The 22,454-nt window shown below is 42.5% G+C and overlaps 1 protein-coding gene across 5 annotated transcripts in view; it reads left to right on the top strand.

Annotated features, from left to right (window-relative positions):
• Window positions 1-22,454, top strand: part of gria4a (glutamate receptor, ionotropic, AMPA 4a) — a 113,176-nt gene that overhangs the window by 46,055 nt on the left and 44,667 nt on the right. For 4 of the 5 annotated variants that reach the window (XM_084351685.1, XM_084351684.1, XM_084351687.1 and 1 more), the window contains exons 3-10: window positions 3,418-3,657; window positions 6,633-6,685; window positions 6,909-7,040; window positions 10,342-10,395; window positions 12,001-12,159; window positions 17,143-17,310; window positions 17,836-17,940; window positions 18,861-18,971. In XM_084351685.1, coding sequence (XP_084207811.1) covers window positions 3,418-3,657; window positions 6,633-6,685; window positions 6,909-7,040; window positions 10,342-10,395; window positions 12,001-12,159; window positions 17,143-17,310; window positions 17,836-17,940; window positions 18,861-18,971 — 1,022 coding nt within the window. Of the gene's footprint in view, window positions 1-3,417; window positions 3,658-6,632; window positions 6,686-6,908; window positions 7,041-10,341; window positions 10,396-12,000; window positions 12,160-17,142; window positions 17,311-17,835; window positions 17,941-18,860; window positions 18,972-21,033; window positions 22,246-22,454 lie in introns of those variants that run through there. The other variant, XM_084351688.1, reaches the window with a different exon arrangement.

The raw sequence follows: 22,454 nt of genomic DNA, 5'->3' as shown, positions 1-22,454 counted from the left end.
ATGAAGAATGAGACGTACTTATAGGTTTTTGTTATGATCTCTGGGCCTGTGCGTGTCTTTGTGAAGGGTTGCAGAAGTCGTATTGTTTAAAAATAGAGCGGTTTGGGATTACGGCTATCAATATTTCCTTAAGTTTTGATGGAGACCCAGGAGGTGGAGGAAACATAACAATGGCAGACAGTGATGTCATGAAGTGAATCTAGGCCGGTACTTTTTGAGAACTTTTCTACAAAGAATCATCAGTTGGCATGAGAGCAGCACTCCAGTCCAGTGGTGGAGTGATAGTGGATTTTTAAAGGTTGTTATAGTAATGATAGTTTGGAGCAGGAAAAAGGTGATAGCCATTAACCAGCTGATGTAATACTTAAACAGTTCAAGAGCAGCGTTGGGCAAGTTACTCAGGAAGTGTAATGCGTTACTCTTTATTTGCCACTCCGTTAGAAAGCAATAATATTACTTATTACATTTTCACATTGCTTTGCTGCTGTATTAGATGCCTCAGTAAGATATATGTTGCATTTTCCCCTTCAGCAGACCACAGTGTTCTTTGCATGTTTGGCTGAGACACTGCCTGAGACATACCTCTCTCCCCTGTCCTCCATCCTTCAGCTTTTTGGCAAGTAGCCGACGTGACCTTCCCTGTCCGAGGACGCATCAATAAACCTGAATACAGTGTTGGAGATGGTGCCCTGTTCATTCCTATGATAGCTGCTCAGTGGCGCTTTGAAGCCGAGAAAGCTCGACTTCCCGGAAATGAAGATACCTTTATCTTCCGCGTTGTAGAGCGTGTGCACTAGAAAACTTCTGCCAACTTTTTCTAGACTTTCCAAATGTTGATACTTGATGTACAGTAGTAACTGTGATATTGTTATTGACTTTGAAATTATCAATCAATTAATAATAGTTTTATATATTATATAAGTTAACTTTCACTGAAATATATACAGTATTATCCCAGGTATACAATCAGCGCGCAGCTAGCGGAGGTTCTGCTCTTAAGAAGTCGTTTATGAATCGTCCTATTGGCCGACCCCTGCTCGTCTGTTACCCGGTATGTCAGTTCACATGCGGCTGCTTTCTGTTTGTTCTGCTGCTCTTATATTTTTGCTCTGTTCCCAAAAACAGCTGATAGCAGAAAACACAGATTTATTTGAAGCAGGGGAATGGGATTTGCCATGACACTGCCGTCAAAGAAATTCAATTGTATGTTGCCTCTCTTTTGTCCTTCGACAGTGTAAGAACATCATTCCTCTCAGCCAAGAGCCATTTTTCATCAGTAAGCTGCCACCATGACTGAACTCTGAGTGCCTGTTTCAATCTGAATATACGCACACATCATACCAATCTGTCTCGTTTGCTTCAATCCTTGTCATTTGGCTGATGTAGTTTAACATTTGCCCTTATCTTCTGAGCACTTATGAAGTCAGCTTTAGTGATTAAACATAAACATCGTTGTACGTGCCAGGTGCTGGTGTCTCACTAAGATATAGCACCAGTCATTTAGTAGTTTATCACACGTGTCCCCATCCCTATTACCATCTTTCATGATGTTATGTGCTCTGAAGTATCAAATAAAAGCTGGAAATGCCATCAAAATCGTCTCGGAAGACACTAAGTCTGTCAACTTTGAGGACGCCATGACTCAGCTCCTGCTGAATGACGCATGCTAAGTAAGTAGTATGCTAGTTCTCTGAATTGAAGACATTTAGCTCCTGTCATAATCAGAGGATAAATCCCTGCCTTATCGCCTCCTGGGTGCAGGGGCCTCGGCTTTGTTTAATTGCCACAAGCCAAGCCGTCAAAGCTGCATCTCCCTCAGTGTTTACCCCCACTGAGGCTTATAGCTGATAATGGAATTACTCTGAGTCCCAGGAGGAGGGAGAGAGGGAGGAACAGAAAGAAGAGGCAGTCGGGGAGGGAGAGAAGAGATGAAGGAAAGTGGATGTTGGAAGCTGAAATAGAGAGGATTGATGCAGCGTCCGCCTTGAAAACGGGAGAGAGTGGAGAAGGTATGAGGTGAAGTGATGCACGAGGAGATCAAAAGAGGGGGAAAGAGAGAAAAGGTTAGTGATGGCCGGTTGTTGCCAAAAGCAAAGTCTGCAGTTCCTGCTGCCTTACAGTTTACTCCAGTGTGACGTATTACAGGGTGGAGAGTGAATTATGACGCAGGATAGAGCTCGAGCTCAAAACACGCCAGCCTGAAAGAATCTGGCTGAAAAGGATGAATGGAGCCAGAGAGAGAAAGGATGGGATGAAATAAGAGGATGAAAGAGAGAAAGGGGGCAGACAAAGAGGAGCGTCAATTGTAAAAAAGAAAAAATGAGTCAACACACAATTCAGTCGATCCCTAGAGAGTGAAGCACATGTCTGTGTGCACATTTTTGGTTGATTTGTCAGAATATGCACCACTCACCAATTCACACACCCAAGAGCCTTTTTTTTTTTTTTTTTTATGTTGTTCAAACACAGTTTTGGTCGAGGTGCACGGATGAACGACAAACTGAAGCGGGGGAGAGATTTTTGTGGAAGCGAGATAGCGGAGGACGTCAGTGCTTTTCACTCTCCTTTCTGTCATGGTTGAAAGCTTCGGGGGGTTTTGAAGACTGAGTTGCAGTGTTGTAGTGGAAAATGAGTTCACATTTGAAGTGAGCTCGCGGCTCGGTCAAGGGTTTTTATATCTGCTGGTGCGCGCGCACGTGTGTGTGTGTGAGTGTGTGCTTGCGTGGATGGATCTTAAGGATGTTAAGCTCTAAGCAGGTGGGATTATTTGACTGTAATTTCCTTAACAACTGTATAAGTAGCCATGCCAGTTTTGGCTAGTGGGAATGATTTTGTGCCAGTTGGAAAAATTCTAAAATTGCTTGCCAGGGGCTTGTACGGCAGTCGGGCTCACTCCACCAATGTGCGAGCAAACGTGCGTGCTTATACTTCATAATTACATTTATATGTAATGATGTGGCAGACGAGGATTTCGCCTTTTAGTGCCATGAATGTGTTGTTCTGGGTAAAATTTAAAGTTTAGAGGAAGCTCAACAAGACTCCTGTCAAAAGATTTATCTCAGTTTCATTAGGTTTTTGGCAAAACCAGTCTCATTTATGGATGCTCACACTCTCCACTCAAGAGCACAGTTTGTGGGTCTAATTAGCGGTGAGAATCTATAGCTGACACAAGCTGAAGCTGTCGCTCATTAAGATGCTCGAAATGTGTACCCAGATTCCACAGTGGGAATTTAATTAAGGAGCATGTGTCTTTCTCTGTCCCGTTCCCTTATTTGCTCTTTTCCTCCGTCATTTGTCAGATTATTGCAAAGCTCTTTAAAAACAATCTCACTGATATGTTTTCCTCTTTTTTTCCCTTCTTCCATCTGGGACCCTCTATCTCCAACACCCGTCCCTCCTCTTCCCTCCTCACGTCAGTCTGTTCTCAGTATTCGAGAGGGGTCTTCGCCATCTTTGGCCTTTACGACAAGCGCTCGGTGAACACGCTGACGTCGTTCTGTGGGGCCCTGCACATCAGCCTCGTGACGCCCAGTTTCCCCACCGAAGGTGAGGGCCAGTTCACCCTGCAGCTCCGGCCGTCCATCAGAGGGGCTTTGCTGTCACTGCTGGACCACTACGACTGGAGCCGATTTGTCTTCCTTTACGACACAGACAGAGGTAAATGCACAGTGACCGATACGTTAACAGGGTATATGCCTTTAATGTTCTTCTATCAGAAAAACATGTGATTTACTTTCCATTAGGTTTCCATTTGAAGAAGTTTAAACATCCAGGGAAATCAATGATTCACTTTTTCTTTTGTTGGACCTTGAAGTTGATTGTTACTGTTACAAAATAAAAAACAAGGCATTAGTCATGATTTGTCACAGGGTTCAAGGATTGGGGGAGGGAACTGCATGACTGGAGGGAGTTAAAGCATATGTTAATCTTTTAAATTCCTCCATCAAAGTGCTGCAGTACAGTAGCTCTTGTTTTGTCGTAACCAAGACTTCGCCTTACAGCCACTTGTCTGTTTTCCACTCTCCTTCCGTGCTGGTTTCAAAGAGAAAGGTCAGAAAGGGATTTGGGGAAAAAGTAACAGTATTAAAGTCTATTTTCACTGTATAACAGAGCTGTCTAACTGACTGTGACTGGAGCAGCGTCGTGTCCTCGCGGCACCGCCAGAGATTCATACGCTCTGCGGCGATAACAAGAGCTAACTGGGTAGATCAGCCGCCGTCTTCTTTATCTGGGCTTGAATTAAAAACTCGGTTATACAAGATTAAAATAGATTGCCAAATTAGTCCACTTCCAAACATACTTTATTGCATGAAGAATTCCCTTTTAATTTGGGTTCGGTTTGGCATGCCACAGCGAGAACAATATCATCAAATCATAATGATATCTTTAAAAGTCTATTTGCCTGAAATTATTTTGTCCTTAATTTGACTCCCAAATTTAGACTTGTTTTCCTGTGCGAAAAGAACAAAGGCTGTGCTACTGGATCGGCGCTCTCCTGATGAAAGGCTACAGCTGCAGAGACAAGGGTGGAGTTAGAAACGGGGGTTTGGCATCAACTCTTCCAGCGTTCACCTGCTTTTAATTTAAACATCCCATCATGCAGTTCACATAAGTTAGTGGAGCGGGCACAGCTGACGCCCTCGGCCCCCGAAACCACTGTCATGGGAATGCTTGGCACGTTATCTCTGTCTCGCACACACACACACAGGCCGGCACACAGACTAATTCCCCGCCACAGGGAGAGAAACACAGGTCAAACATGACGCAGAGTCCCCATACCACGGTATAGTGGCGTGTTAGGGAAGCAGTGAGCTGCACAGTGTGTGTATATCCTAGGTGTGTGTGTGTGTGTGCTCTGTCTGTGCCTCTGCCAGCCTCCCTCTGGTCCAGGTTGTCTGAGTTAGTACCCAGAGGGAGGAAGAGGAGGGAAGAGGGGAGGCAGGAGAGTCAGGTGAGGTGAGCGGAGCTGGTAGAGCAGCGGGCTAAGGGAGGATGGAGGAAAGAAAGGGAGGAGGAGGCAAACAAGGTGAGAAAGTGGAGGTGGATGGCAGGCAGCAGAGGAGAAGCAAGGGGACAGACAGGATCACAAGCCTCTGGGGATATACAGTAGCATACAACAGGAGGAGGGAAGGGGGGAGAAATGGAGCGGAGGATGGATGCGTAGAGTTTGGGCTGTGCTCACCCTTGACTAGGCCAAGGCAGGGTCCTTCATTATAGGCTCCCATCAGGCCCTGCTGCCGGTAATGTGCTGGAAAATGGGCAGTAACGCTGTGATCTGTTTTACGCTCCCTGCTCCGCTCTGCTCTGCTCCACAGACAGCCTGCAGACACACACTCGCACACATGTACACGCAAACCTGCATACAAAGCCAAAAGCATGCACACACACACGGACACACGCATAAATTCACACACAGCAGATGAATGTGCGTGCAACTGTGCGTGGCATTACATTAATATAAGTTAAACACATAGACATAAACAGTTCACAGACAAGCGTAACCTATAACACAAACGCATTCATTTAGGAGACAGACACACTTATTACACAATATTACTGGTGAGGCTGGAGAGGGGCACGCACATCCTCACGCCATCATGTAAGGACAAACCTCACTTCACCGCAGTAACACACGCACATTCCCACACATACACACCGTGATTACTGAGGCTTCAGAGGTGCTTTTTGTTTCAACTCAAGCAGGAAATAGCTGCTTCCACAAGAGTGGAAATAAAACAGGGTAACAGTTGGCGCTGTTGCACTGCGGCGTGTGTGTCATTCGGTGTTGTTGTGTACACGTGTGTCTATTTATTACGGTGTTTCGTGCTGACATATGCTGTGCGTTTTCTTTGTGACACTGCGAGATATTTTTGTTTCATTTCCCACTTTGGCTGAGAGCAGACATATCCCGAGTTTTTGGAGATAACAATGATCATTACGATAAAAACACATTAGCTGTATGCCATTACTACAAGGGCTTATTATTATGATATTGACTTGTTTCTCATTGTTGTTATTCTTCCACTTGTTTTGTCCCATCATGACAGCTGCTTAATGATATATACTGATATCATTACCTCTGATGTTACCACCTGCTGCTCACAAGACAGTATTAACTTTCAAAATCATCTGACATCATGCCGAGAGGCGTACTCACCCTATTCAAACATTTCTCCGTCGTTTTGCAGAGCGAGTACTCTGTTTTTTGTTCCAGGCTATAAAATTGATAAGTGGCAGTATGTTCTCAGATGAGCTGCATTTGAATCAAAGTTCACTACAGAGCAAGAAGCAATAAGAAGTTTAATTTCAGTGAAATGTCCCTATCAATGAAACCGACGGTCTCTGTTGTTTCGGCACATAACTCTTTGTCCCGATAAGCTGTGTGTGTCGGATGATAAAGTGACATTCAAGGAGGACTGTTGCTTGAGGTACAGAGCGTTTTATCCCCATGTTTGAAGACCAGACATTAGCATTTTGTGCAGAGATCAAATAAAAGATTTTGCACACACTGGTGTGATTTTTTTTTTTAGTTTTACATGAAAATTTGCAAAATATAATTACTTCACGTCCCAAGTACGGCTTCTGCCTAGTACAGCATTAATTCTCTCTTTTTCTTTTTTGCTGTTGTCTAGGTTATGCAATACTGCAGGCAATTATGGAGAGAGCAGGGCAGAACGGATGGCAGGTCAGGACACACACACAAACATACACGTTCCTGGAAACAGGCCAAAAACACACCACACACACACACAGTGCATACACACACTTACACCTGTTTTTATGTTTATTATTCAAACACAAATGTTAACTTGCTTGTGGTTTGCACGCATGACCTTATTCATACACGCTGTTTGTGTTTGTGTGGGTATAAATATATCATTTGATTGCGTGCATGTACGTTAATCCAGGTGAGCGCTATCTGTGTGGAGAGTTTCAATGAGGCAGCATACCGCCGACTCTTAGAGGACCTGGACCGACGTCAGGAGAGGAAATACGTCATTGACCTGGAGCCTGAGAGACTGCAGAGCATCCTAGAACAGGTAATGATATTATACTGTGTGAAAACAGGAGTGGACACGCACATCCAAACCAAGAAAGGGCAGATGCTGAGTCAAAAATGGGCAAAACATGACGCAAACAAATAATATATAATGCACCAAAGTAATGATGTTTCCTCACACCCTCAATGACACTGCACTGGTGCATTATATAAGGTGATATCGGAGCCCTGCAGTGTGCTTTTACTCCCAAACAAAGTTTATTAGCGCCTTTCTTAGCCACGATGCTGCGATACACATTGTTATAGGAGCAAAGTTGTCAGGTTTTCACGTTTGTTTAGGTTGAACTTTCTATTTCTCTCTTGTCACAATGTTGTGTTTCTGCTCTGCTTAGGTTTAGGCTTCCCTTGTTAAGGTTAGGAATACATCATGGTTTTGGTCTAGACAATCACATATCGCTATGACCTAATTTCCCATAACAAATTGCCAGCTCTAGTTGTCATAATCACGGATGGAAATGGTCCAACTTCCCATTGAAAAAAAGCCAGTTTTGGTCGCCACGGAGGGAGGAAAATGTTTGCTAGTCCCCTGAAAAATACACCTGCTTTTCACGCCACAAAAACAGATGGAAATATACCCAGGCATCCTTAAAAATATCCACTGGTCTGACTCAAACTGCGGTCAGTCATTTGGCAGCCTTGTTATCTTGTTATATCCTGGTGATCGGGCTGCTACAGTACATCACAAAACATATTTTAAAAAATCACTGTTAGCTTACTGCAGGCACCGGATGATATCTGGCACTGATCTGGAACCTGGAGGACCGTGCACCAATTTAGATCATCTGCTTTAATGGAGGTTACTATCAGCGAGATTACTACAGACAGGGCTGACATTACTTCACTGACCTGGACTTAACAGCACTTTAACAGCCAAAACACACTGACACATTTTTACCACCTCAAATCACACTCCATAGAGTACAGAGTGAGCTTTTTTTAAGTATTTAAAACAAAAACATTTATAACAATTAAAGTAAGTATTACATTACCGGTCATAGAGCCCCATATTATTTGTTTGTTCAGTGTATTACTGGTGTCTGTCTGCTGTCGGCTCCACTCAGCTCATTGTAACAGCGCTCCTTATGCTTTCTGACATGTGGACAGAAAACAAGATTTCAGCTTTTCCCTGGAGTTCATAATGTGGAGAAAAAATGTGACTTCCCCAACAGCTACATCAGTGAGGGATCACATTAAATGCACCATACTGTCCACTCAGATACAGATTTCCATCACACACACACACACACACACACACACACACAAACGCATACAGTATATGAAGGCACACACTCTGACACCTTACGCTTGTCTGGGTTCATTACATTATCCGTCTTCCTTGATGGTTGTGCTCTGACAGGTGACGTAGACGCGCGCCCGTGTTTGTGTGTGTTTGTGTGCGTGCATGTTTGTGCCCTTTGACTCGAGGTTTCAGTGTAACATCCCATTGGTTCTGCCACCTGTCATCACATCTGATCCTCTGTCTGCACATCTGACAAATGCAGTGACACACACAGCGAAACAATCGCGCACACACGCACATAGACATGTATGCTTATCTGTGAAAATACATACCAGTGCATAATACAAGCAACAGGCAAACGTACGCACACACATACTCGCACGGTGACGCACACAAACACACACCAGAAGCAACATCCCAGACAGATAGACAGACACTTTCTTAATTGGCTTCTGTGGTGTGTGAACAGACAGACGGAGACACTCACAAACACACACACACACACAAGCGTATACTGAGACAGGCATACAGGCACAAACACACACTCCCGTCACAGTGGGCTATGCAGTGCTGGCATTGGCGAGCATCCCTGCTCTGAGACAGAGACTGCTCTGTTTGTCTGCCCCTGCCAGCTGCGATCTGTGTGTGTGTGTGTGTGCGTGTGTGTGTGTGCATCTGTCTGCGTCAGTATATAGCTGTTGATATCTGTGGGTGAGAGAGACAGAAAGAAAAATAGTGAGCAATTTATTCATTAGGTTGATGCATCAAATTATTAATATGAAGATACGTATTCCTCTTTTGTCAAAATAATCACACCATGTGCCATATTTCTATTATTGTCTCTATCACACTGTGGAGATATAATGATGGCAAGAAACATCACAGATTTCACTTTTGACTTGCAGTCTCACACAATTTCTGCTCATTAGCAGCACATACTGACGGTGCCTGAAGTGGAGATGAAAAGGTGATGAGGTCATTCTAGACATGGTTTCATGGTTTTAGTTGCCTGAGCTTAACTATATCTTTGTAAGCTGTAGTTTTACTGATGTTGTGGGGAAAGCTGGAAATGATTACATTTCAGTTTTTGTACCAATGTTCACACCAATTATGCTTTCAGTGTTTTTCACATTCCTACAGTGTGTTCTTGTGCATGTAAAAGATGTTGAAAGTTAAAAAGGTCAAAGTCCGCACCAACAGAAGCTCCTCTCTCCCACATAAAACACTGCTCCTGAAAGGCCACGTCATGTTGTCTGGCTGACTTTGTGACATCACACTACGGCACAGTCACACATTGTTATAATTCATGCCTAGCAGCTAGCTTGAAACGCGAGAATTGATTCAGCACCTGTTGTTGTTAACTGTTCTGGGTCAGGCGTGTGTAAGCCGACCAATCAAATGGGACTTGGTATTCTAATGTTTTTAAACATTAAAGCATGTAAACCTATTCTAGTAGTAACCCAAAATAACCTGAAAGCCTGAAAGTGAGCATAGCATGTCTCGTTCTGCAAAAAAGCTGTGTTTAGCTAATAGAAAATGCAAATGCACATCTTGTAAGAAAAGGTTGGCAAACCTGTCACTGTTGTATCTTGGCACCTCATTAACGTTACTTCCAAAACAAGTTAAATCACCCTTCCTTACACGATGCAGAGTTTTTTACACAAGTTGGGCCAGACAAGTTAACAGAGCCCTGACCCGGACATTACTGAGGCTCTTGTAAATGTATTAAGAGGCTTCAGAGTCTGAGCCAGCGTGGTGCAGAGGACAAGTGAAGTCCTCACAGGCTCATCACTCCCTTTTAATCAGCATAAGAAAGTAGCTGCAGCAGCTGTTGGGTAAGACGAGAGAGCTACAGATGGGAGGGCCCGGGTCCTTCAAACTAAATTAAATTACTTTAGGTTCTTGTCAATTATTTCAGTGGCTTGTGGCTTGTTCATTTTCAATCCTTCATATCCTCTGGTTTGCCACAATACAATCATTGTAATTAGATAGCAAAGAAATAATGTTTTCTCTCTCCATCTCTCTCTTTTTTTCTTTCCAGGCTGTCAGTGTGGGGAAGCATGTGAAAGGTTACCATTACATCATAGCAAACCTGGTAAGATCTGTTAATGGCATTGACTGTTTTTTCAGGGAAATGTATTGTAAGAGTGTTGGTGTTTCGATAAGCCACATATGGATTATTCCTTTTCGATACATCAAACAGACAAGAGAGAAAGTTATTTGGCAAACAGACACACAGCAATTATCAAGACGAGGTCTTCAAACAAAGAGGGTGTCCTTAGCTCTTGAGCCAACATTATGGGACATGTATTTACTTACCCCTACTTTAACATTCAGCTTGTCTCAAGGTTGTTGTTAGCATAAAAAAGCTAACCATGCTTGCCAGTTCGATTTTCATGATACTCTTAAGACAACATAATTATAGAGGAAAACAACATTGATATGCCCCCTGAAGTCGTATTTCCGACTCGGAAAGTCGAAACGCACCTCACCAAACCCAACTTAAAAATCCAAGATGGCTGCTAAGCAAAACAACAGCTGTGAAAGCTGTTGAATGAACAGTTTATTATCCTGTCTTATCTGTTTGTATGTCCACAGTATCATGTAATACCATATACAATAGCCAACAATCTCTAACCTTGCTAGAACTGGTATTTCAACTTCTTGTACTGGATGCAGTCGACTCTGGAATGACGTCATTCCCGGCTCCGACTTCAAACTTCTGGGGTAATTGGAACGCACCATTGGTCCTGAGTGGTGGAGACAGGAGGTTGGCATCAGAGGAGCAGAGGCTGTCGAGAGGAACGTAGTAGTGGAGCATGTCGGGCGGTAGGAAAGGGGCCTCATGGAGGACTTTGTGAGTGAGGTGAAGTACTTTGATAGGATCCACAGCAGCAGAAGCAGCAGAGTTCTAGATGTACTAGATTGAGTTTATTTAGGACTTTGGATGATAGCATGCTGTTGCAGTAGTCAGGTATGGATGTGATGAAGACATGGATCAGAGTTATGGGCCGAGATAAGCCATGTTTTCTAGGTGGAAGAAGACAGATCTGGCGATTTGATTGAGGTGTTGTTTTGAAGGAGAGGCTGCTGTTGAAAATGACTCCAAGGTTGCGGATGTGTGAAGAGGGAGGCAGTAGAGTTATCAATGGTGAGGCAGACGTTGTTTCTCCCTTTATTTAAAATGAGTATTTTATGACTTGTCTCTCCTCGACAAAGTCATAGCTGCAGGATCTCACCCTAGCAAATGAAGTATTGCTTCAGCCTTAATCACTAAAATCTGTTCCACCGCATTTCTCTCCAGGACGATGAAAAAAGGGCCAGTGAGCTAAGGTCATGCTAGATCGGTTCTTAGAGCTTTTAGCAATTAGCATCCATCAACCCAAGATAACCCTCACATGTCTTCACTCTCTACCTCTGTCTATGGCCTGTTCCCAAATGGATGCCTCTCCACGACCACTTCACTGCAAAGTGTCACTCTGCACGGAGTCACTCTCGCAGCTGTGGAGAGTCGCACTCCACATTAATCAGAGCTATAAATAATCAGGTAAACTGTTGAAGTATGTGGAGTATGATGTTTCAGCAAAGGTGCGCACATCCTGTCGACTGGTTCTGTAGTCCACTTCCTCCCTACTGTAACTGGTTTGGGATAATTCGAATCATCCCTCCTCTCTCTATTGTTCTCTCTCTTCTTCATCAGGGCTTTAAGGACATATCTCTGGAGAGATTCATGCATGGCGGTGCCAATGTGACTGGTTTCCAGCTGGTGGACTTCAGCAGGCCGATCGTTATTAAACTGATGCAGCGCTGGAACAAACTGGATCAGAGAGAGTACCCTGGATCTGAAAGTCCACCCAAGGTGATTAAGATATTCTGTCCCATCCTCATCAAATATACAGATTGGAAAACTTGTGCCTGAAAGAGCTGCCATTACCTTGTTTGAGGTAATTGCAGTGGCGGGGCTTGTTTTTGAAATGCTGTTCTCTCCAGCAGCCCACACATACTACCTCAGCTAGCTTATTCAGGAAACAAATTTTCCACCATAACACACCGTCAGTATACCGTCGTACACACCAGACACACACACACACACACATTTAGGGGTGGTGGAATCGGTGTGCAAATAGTTCTCCGGACATGAAATTCAACACAGAAGTCAAATTCAGCCTCAAACAGGTAACCAGTCACGGGCTGATGTGCTGCATTTGAACCATTCAGACAGTGACATGGTGCATTCGGTTCAGATTCTCAGCCAGTCAGAGTGTGACCTCAGGATGTCGGAGAGGTGAATTGGCTGATCCTACTATGATTGAATACATAAATTCCTCCATGACTCAGTGAGTAAGTGTCAAGGTTGACGTGATGCATGCAGATTATTCAGACTGAAGAGGGTTTTTTTCTCTTTCATATCTGTCTGTTACATGATATTCCTACAGGACACTTTCCCTCACTTTCCATCCAGTTCTGTATCCAAAATGCATCATTTTATCTCTCTGACTGTATATCCCTTCTCTTCTCTCCATTCTCCATCGTCAGTGTCTGTTTTCTCTCACTACCCATGTCCCTTTCTCTGTCACATTAATGTGCCTGTATTTACTCTCTACCACTCCCCTTTACCTATCTGTCCGTCTACCTCTCCTCCTTCAGCACACCTCTATTGACCGGGTAATGACCTGCTGCCAATTGCGTTGGATTTGTGCATATATTAACTGGAAATATGTCCACCTACCTATTAAAAATACATCATACTGCAGCACTCTGTCCCTGGCTCTAAGAAGACACAGACACACCCACGCACATACACATACTGTACACACTGTGGTGACTTTAAAAAGGTGATGCTGTGTGTGATTTTCAATGCTGTAAATACGTATTGATGGTCATATTCATTCGTTATTGGAATGTCATTTTTCACCCAGGACCATATTAATTGGCTAATCATCATTCTCTGATTGGCCTGATAAATTTCTCATTAGTGGATGTGGGACACATCAGTCAACCTCCTACCGTTCACACAACAACACAAGTTCGTGTGTTAACAGAGGTACACTTATTATGCCTTATTATGTCAGTAAGCATGCTCAGATATACAAAACGAAGTTAAACACAACTGCAGCTGATCAACTCTACATAACTTTGTGAAAATCTTTGATTGAATTCCATAAATGATGTTTTACCTCGGCCTTTTGCAAACAAGACAACATGATTTGAATGATTTAACACAATAACACAAAACCAGATATCTCTAGTGACAACAGATGCCTCCAAATTGCTTTGGGCTAATTGGTTGCTGTGTAAAAACTGAGCTCAGTTAGCCTTGGGCCAACTCGTAGCCTCAGGCCAAGCAGGACTCTGGTATAATAATGTGCAGTGTGAAAATCACTATCAGGAACTTCTTGCGCTGGAGACTGGGTTTTTGAGTTAACTGCTTTTGGCCATCAGTCAAAATGTCTTCACCCAGTGATTCTCAGCTGGTGTGCCTGGAGATTCATGGTGAAATGTAATGAAAACAATCAGTAACCTGGATCATTTAATAACCTCATCAAAATGCAGCCACATATCCTCTTCATGTCACAGTCTTCTTTGGGCTTTTTCCTTCACATTTTTCTCGCGCACGTTCTCTAATTGTTTGATCAGAATATGAATGGGTCTGCAACATCTGCATTAGCATATTTAACAGATAATGGGGCTGCCTTTATCAATATTTGTCTGTGTGAAAAGCATGAAATGTTTGCCAGACACCGGTGCAGAGCTCATTTTATAAATTAAATATGCATGTCCAAATGGTTTTAAAGCTACTGTCTTAATTTTTCATTTCAGTTCCACATCTCATTTGACAAGAAAAATTAATGACAGAGCTTTGTGTGGTTATTAGCCCGCATCCGCTATGTTACGTTCCCTCTGCTACAGTCTATAGTGACATTATTTAATATCATTAAAAAGCAGCACATACGCAGTGTTTGTAATGGATTTATAAATCACTGCATTTATATTATCACGCACACATGCATTAGTAGAATTGCAAATTGCATAGTTATTCCTTAAACAATGCTGGTATGTCTATGTCTAAGTTTTGGACATAAACTAGACAGCTTTTATGTCCCTATGCTGACATAGTGGGTCATAATAGACTAATGACTGATTCCACATCTGTTACCTGATTATATTGTCATTATCTACACTCCAATATCACATGCTGATGACAAAATCACAACCCAGTACTCGATGTTGGTGATACTGTATATAGAACACTCTTGAGGCTCTATTGTATGATTTGTAATTGAATAAGACTCATTGTCTGCAGCCACGAACACCCAAGTCAGAATTTCAAGTTGGAAACAAGATCCACCAAGCCCGACTTCACCGACTTAAACAAACATGACATTACACAGCATTGTGGCGCACCCAGTGAACAAATACCTTATCACTTCTAATTGTATGTATTGTTTGCATTGTGAATCATCCTGTAGCAACTTTGAAGTTGCCATTTCCTTTTACGTTCAGTTAATGTGTGCTTGATAGAAGTCATTGCGAGCATGCAGTACCAGGCTACTCCTCTTGTCTCTTTTTAAGTGTGCTAATCTGAAAAATCAGCTGCTGTAGATGCTTCTGAATTTTAGAGACTTGCCATGCAAACATCTGTTTGCTACAATTTTCCTGAGCAGATTCACTGGGGCCCAATCCAAATGTCCAGACTCACAAACTCACTGACTTTGACGTAAAATAAAAAGTCCAAAACCTACAAGGTTAAGTGAAACTTCACAGTGCTGTCCCATTCCTATTATACCACGTAAGCTTAGTTCCCTTGGAACTATTGACTTGGATTGCAGGGTTAGGCTCAGGAGTGCTTTGAGCTACAGTAAATGCTATCACCTATAATGTTACCCAAATTTATCTTTTTATTCTAACATGGCAGCATGCTAACATTTGCTAATTAGCAACAAACACAGATTACAGCTGTTGGCAGTGTTGTTAGTTCTGCAAATATTTGATCACAATCCAAAGCATTAAACCTGGTAATGGCACTATATTCAAAGCTGCTTGATCACTAAAGTTGTTGCAATGCGTTCTGAGGGGACAAGAATGGCAGTGCCAAATATGATGAGCCGTTCAATAGTTGTCGTTGTAAATATTTCAGTCTGGACCCAAGTGGTGGTCCGACCTACCGACAAAGATTGACTACTGTACGACATCTTATGCTTGCAGTGTTGCTTTATTTCACTCAAGTCAGTTCACTCAGTCTTTGGTGTAAAGCATGAATGCAGATATGTACATTCTAAATGTACGTCATTCATTTTTTATAACACTTAGTTTCTGTGTGAAAAGTGGCACATGCTTTCTTTTATTGCATACATCATTTATAAATGTGCTCCTTGGTCTGATACAGAGCTGCAGAGTAAACCTATATTAGGCTGTATGTTTTATCCTATCCGACGATACACATTTACATAGAAAATCTGTTTTAATTGGTGGATTTTAGCTGAGCTCAGAGACTGAACTGATCCTCGAATCGGTGTTGTTTCAAAGCCTACACTGTTTCATTTGTGTCCCCGAGGTGTTTCTGTCCTACACCTGACACACACAGAAAACACTTTGCTAGTTGGCTCAGTTTTGCTGTTGTTTACTCCTTGATTTGGATTCTATACTCGTCATCTGTCAGTCGCACGCCTAAAGGCTTCTCTCATTTCAAAGGGGAGTGATGAAAGGTGGATGACATGGTTGTGCAGCCTTCCAAAACACGCCTTTTGGGATACAAATCAAGGGATGTCAGTGAGAGAGAAAACCACCTGGAGAGGCGTGGAGAGCGTCGGCGGAGTCTCTCAGCCGACTTCCCTCTTTCCTCCCATTTTCATCTCACCGCTTGTCTCCGCCGTGATGTGAAGGCAGCCCGCTGAGTGTTTGACTGCCTCTGTCTGTGTGGGGCTGTGTGTGTGTGTGTGTGTGTGTGTGTGGGCAGGGTGGGTTTGTTGCTCCTGAGTGTGTGTGTGGTGCTGTTCCCTGCTGCGCTGTGTCTTCTTACCTGTAATGAATTTGTCAAACAATCTGTCAAGATCACCACAACTTTTTAGAGTTTCATTAGAGAACAGCTGCTGATATTCTCGTTGTCTTACTAAGTTCCCTTACACATCAACAACTCACTCCTTAAGTGCGGCATCCTTGAATAAAACCCAATGAAACCCCATGTATTAATCCAGGGACCCTAAATTCAACATCTAAGGGAATTCCCTCTAACAAAGTGGATTTCATGAACAGATTTACAGTATAGTTTTAATGTCATTTTAATGGCCTAGTGACTGTATATTTTAAAACTATAAGCCTGTCTAAAAGTGGCACATTTACAGGGATGTTACATTTACAGTGGTGGTGATTGATGTTCACCGGTGTTAACTGTGGAAGTCAAATAAAAGTCAGAGTCGTAAGACAAATTGAGGCACAGGTCAGCATGTTTGCCTACTGATGAGGTTAGTCCACATGGATGTATGTTAAGATGCTCTGAGCTCCAGTGCAGGATAACAGTAGAAACAGTACTTCTACGTTAATGTTTTCTGATGTTACAGGTTTCTTTATATCAGTAAAGAAGGAGAACATTTAATACTCATTTTTAGAAACTCACAGTTCGAATATTTTGCATTACCTGATGGTTGATCTCTGCGAAACTCGACAAAAGTACACACATTATTTACTCAAGTAGAAGTGCAGATACTTGTGTAAAAAAAAGACTCTATTAAATCTACTGAAAGTTCCCAGCTCTGGCCACACTCTCTGACAAAGATTTATTTTCCTGTCAAACAAAAATGAGAACATTTCTTTTCTTTCTCCCTGTTTGTCCTCCATTCTTCAGTATACCTCATCTCTAACATATGATGGCGTCCTTGTGATGGCTGAGGCCTTCCGCACCCTCCGCCGTCAGAAAATTGACATCAGTCGTCGCGGCAATGCTGGTGACTGCCTGGCAAATCCTGCTGCTCCCTGGAACCAAGGAATAGACATGGAGCGTGCTCTCAAGCAGGTCGGCGCAAGTTTAATGTTGTGTATGTCAGTATAAACAGATTGGCAAATGCTTCATAAACACACAAACACATGCACAAACGCAGTCTGTTAGACAGCTGGCATGAAGAACAAGGAAACGTTCCACAAATTCATGGTGACATTTATATATTTATATATAAATACATTTATATTATTATTTATTATTATATATTTTTATATATATATATTTATTTATTATAGTTGTAGATTGTTGTTGGGACCTTGATGGAGCACCCACCACAGTCCAGACACACTTACTGTAACAAACAAACTTGTAATGCTTTACTTGTGGAGACCTCACTGACATGACCCTCACTGCTCATTGTTCACTGATTTCCTGTAATGCAAACCAAATATCTCCTCTGCTGCTGTTTCATGTTAAACCGTTTAACTATTTGTAAAAACACTGATTGTACAGCTGCAACATACGCAAAAAAAATTTAAAAAATAGTTGCCAAATCAACCTTTTCGCCAATTCTTACTGTAATTGTTGATATAAATCCAGGTACGCATTCAAGGCCTGACTGGGAACATTCAGTTTGATCACTACGGTCGGAGGGTCAACTATACCATGGACGTGTTTGAACTGAAGAGCAACGGACCTCGCAAGGTAGGCTCTCCTCATGGCTTAGAAAGCAAAACTAAACAACACTTACATCCCATGGTCAACTTATTCCATTCAGTTTATGTGATGTATGTGTGGTGATGTTTTTAATCGCTTCAGCAGAAAAGTGAAAGTTACTTTTGATCACTACTGGAAGAACAGACGCGTCGCTTACTGATACTGTGCAAGGAGAGCTTCTCTAGTTTTCAATGTGTGCCGAATTTTTCTCGTTTAATCCCTCATGGTGGCTGATTGTTGAAAAATGTATTCATTTTCTGCATAATCATCTTCATGCTTCTTAGTTAATAAACGTCTTACTGTAAGGACAAATATCTTCAGATACGGAAGTGCGACTGAACCATCGCAGCTTGTGTCTTAAAAGCTCTTTGGAGTGCCCGTTGGAGAGCAGCTCTCAGACAACCCGGGGGTACATAAAACTCCACAGTGACGAAAATAAGGAAAGTTTGAACATAATCCTTCTTCATAACAGGAAAAAGTAGGAGGATGAGGCCCAGGTTGAAAGCACTCATAATTTCTCTTTACTGGAAAAAGGGATACGAGTAGCACCTATAATAAAGAAGTAACACCATGTTCCCGCTTCTCAAGTGTTCCTTCGACAGCAATGTGTGTTTATTGAAAGTTCTTGGCTCTCGCTGAAGATCTCTCAATATCTTCTACAGTTCCGATGGGAAATCTTCTTGAATGAGCTCATTCTGTTGACTCGTTTTTTTTTTTTTTAAACTTTCTATTCCTTACCTTCATCTCACATAAGTTCTGTTTCTTATTTATATCTCTTAATCTGTTTTTGTCTATCTTAATTTAATTGTGAACATTTTAAATTTCATATTTGAAGCTTGAATTGCGCCATAAAGCCGTCTGATTGAATGTTGGTCGCTCTCTCTTTTTTATTCCCCTGTTTCTCTCAGATTGGCTACTGGAACGACATAGACAAACTCGTCTTGGTCCAGAATGAAAATGCTCTGTCCAATGACAGCACAGCGATGGAGAACCGGACGGTAGTCGTGACAACAATCATGGTAATGTACCCTCAGACTGCTTTCATTTCTGCATAGTTTGGTTACAGTTTGAAGCTGTCCTTCAACACTGACATTCAGTCTTTTCAATCCCAAAACCCAATTTCACCAAAACCTTGCTCACACCTGAATTTCCAGCTCTATCACAAGTAGAGGCTTGGAGTGACGGAGATGCAAAAAGGTGTAAATCTGTTGTAGAAAAGATGATCAACCTGGGGTTTGGGACCCCCGCAAGGGTTTACAAAACACTTCTAAGCGATCGCAAAATGGTATAGGAGAGAGAAAATGCCTGTGACACTGCCTAAAATGGTGGAATCAATAACAGCGAGAACAAAAGTCTATGCACCGATCCGATACAACAGCATTTATTTATTAGAAAGGGGACACTGCTACCCCATGCAGAAATGTAATATATCACATATATGTCCCTGTATGTTACCTTAAGGTAGTATATGTTTATTACATACATACATTCTTCAATATACTGTATGGAGATATAGGTTTATAACATATATGAAATGCCCATAGTAAAATTTGTACATAAATGAAATGAAAAATTGGTATCTGTATAAGATAGGTAGGTACAAGGAGGCACACTTTTTAATCACTGTGCAAGTCATAGATAGAGTTTATGGTTGAACCATGGGCTGGGGGCAGATATGTACTTTCCTTAGTGGCCATAAAGGATACATTCAGTGTCAGAAAGCCAGGGGGTGAAGTGCAACAGGGGTGTCACGTGGCAGAGTTTTCGTGAATGTCAAAGAAAAATCAGGTTGGAGCTGTACGAGCTGTAGCGAGCACTCACAGCACAGCTAGGAGGGAGTGGCACTTGTCCAGCTGGAAGATTACACTAATGTCTCATTAGTAGGCAAATCTAAAACTGACCTCGGATCACCATTTAGAAACGACCTCAGTCCAGTCTCTTCTAATGGCTTTCGCATAGACACCGGTCTGCAGCCCGGTGTAATTATTCCGCTTTCTTCTACAAACACGGATGAAGGAGGGCTATTCGGTGGACTTGTGCACATCCTCTGCTTACATTTGATTTCACTCGACCCATCTGCAGCCTTTTTATGGTGGCCATCCCCTTCCTGTAAAGGCAATCAGTCTAATTCAATTGGGCATGCAAAGTGATGCAAGTGAAAGCAACTAAGAGGACTAATTTCAGCCCGCAGATAAAACAAGCCACAGATGCTTGAGCTTTGGCAATTCAGCATTTTGTTTCAAGCCACATTGATTCATCCAGCAAACTCTAAAGCATCGCCACGATATCTGTAGTTGCACTTACAGTAAAGCATTGCTCACACAAAACACCTATAAATGGACAACTTTTCAATGATGAGTTGATGATACAAGCGGAAGTCTACAGTGCCTCCGGTGGCCAGAATGGGGAGCAACCAGCCAGGTCCGCACAGAGGGAAAGGACCGCACATGCTGCAGGAAAGAGTGGAGAAAAATGAATTCAGCTGGACTAAATGTCCCCAGTGACAGCCCCGCCTCCAGACATGCACACTTCAACTGGCAATGTATTACACCTCAGCGCAGTGTGTGGTGCGGTGCCCACACCCAGACCCAAAACAAGCAAAACACATCAACACACTCAGATAAATCAAAGGGCAGGTTGTTATTCTTTGATAAAAAATCCTATTTTGAGAATGTATATATCATGTTGTACTGTTATGAACTGTTATGTTAATGAATACATCACAGTTTTCTGCTGTATGACTGTTTGGCTTGTGTTTATAATTGCATTCAGTTTGTGTGGCTGTAAAAGAGATGAGTGTGGATTTGGCATCACTGCATTCGTCTTCTCGATGTTTGTTCCTTCCTCGTTTCTTCCCTCCCGTGTCTGTCTATCATCTGATTTTTCCCAATGCCAACATCCTCTCTCTCTCTCTCTCTCTCTCTGTCTTGCTGTCTATCTTTAACTCCACTCATCTCTTCAACCCCCACGTCCCGTCCTCATATTAACCTCCATGCCTTCCCCACCTGCATATTTCTCTGTGGATGGTGACCTCAGCAGGCCTTGGCTAACGTTAGCTCAGCCACCTCCTCCTCTTTGCAGCCTCTGATGATGAGGAAGCCTCTGCTGCGACACTGATGCCGGGTCTGCAGACAGAGCAACAGACTGAAACGCAGACTCGCCTGAGTCGCAAACCCTCGGGAAAGACAGAGGACAGACAGACTGATAGACTGAGCGTCTTTAAAGCTCTGTACAAAGACTCATTGTGCTCTGTTTTTGTTTTGTCCTGAGGGCTTTTCTCTTTATGCATAATTTGTTTCAAAAGGTGTTTTTTTTTTTTGTTTCGGAATTGTTTATTTGTTTAGAAGTGGTTTTCCCTCCATTAACACAGACACAAAGAAAGACGAGACACAGCTGTCATGTTTTGGGATGCCTTGCTCACCGTGCGCCTGTCTTCCTCTCATGACAAAAGCCACAGTTGGACGAGAGCTCTGCGAGGGATTCTGTCAAGATTTGACATTTGGCTACAGAAAATCACCGGACCATTGGACAGCGATGTTAATTCACATTCTTTTCAGTCTTTTTGAGGACACCAGAGTCACCGCCACCTTCTGTATTACACTACAAAGCACCTACAGTGTAAAAAATGTAATATTTTTCTATATTTTCACATTCTCTCTGTTTGTCTTTTGAGCGAAGGTGTAGGAGGGGAATTATACATGGACAGGTCCTTTTGTCAGTCCTCCTGCATTTTGCAGCGCTCGCCTTTGGATACCGCTCTCCCTCTGTCCTGCTCTTTCTGCTCCGTCACTCTGTAAATCTACTCAGTCATGCTCACTCGGCCAACTTTCCTCTCCTGTATTTCAGCTCCTCTGAGAGCTCTACACCTGGATGGAAAGGTTTTCAACGCTAGGGGCGCTTGTCTGAAGCACAAGAGATGCACAGACTTCACATTGAAATGTCACCATTTAAGTGTTTTAATAGGTTTACAGTGTCATACTAGTATCTTACATGTTTGTTAACATTAAAGGTGGTAGAGTAAAGGATGTCCAAAAGCATGATTCTAATGAAAAACAATTTTAAGTTAAGTCACCATCCAACTGACAAATGAGGAGGGATATATATATGAGCCTTACACTATTAGATACATACGCATACGCACAGATATTTGCACAAACACAACCCGTGTGAGCAAATGGGTTGAGCCTGTTGTCATTTGCCTTTAAGTACTTGCTGTACCTAACATAACCCGTCAGTATATGACAATCTCTTTTTAATGCTTTTGCTTTTGTCTTAGCTAACCACAGCATTCAAAATGCAGTCTAATTGACTTTAATATGATATTTAATTATAAAAAAAATCTATTGAATTTGCCTTTAAATGTATTTTTTATGATGGATGGATAATCAGAAAGTACAGCGTGCTTAGGTGCAGCACACAGAGCCATGAAAATGGTCAACTCACTGTCAGACTTGCTCCTACAGTGTGTTTATGAATACACAGAGCTGAAGTTGGGACATTGA

The sequence above is a fragment of the Pagrus pagrus genome (assembly GCF_965226575.1).
Source record: "Pagrus pagrus genome assembly, chromosome: 4".
Taxonomy (NCBI): domain Eukaryota; kingdom Metazoa; phylum Chordata; class Actinopteri; order Spariformes; family Sparidae; genus Pagrus; species Pagrus pagrus.
The sequence above is the reverse complement of the archived record's forward strand: the minus strand, read 5'-3'. Positions and strand labels throughout refer to the sequence as shown.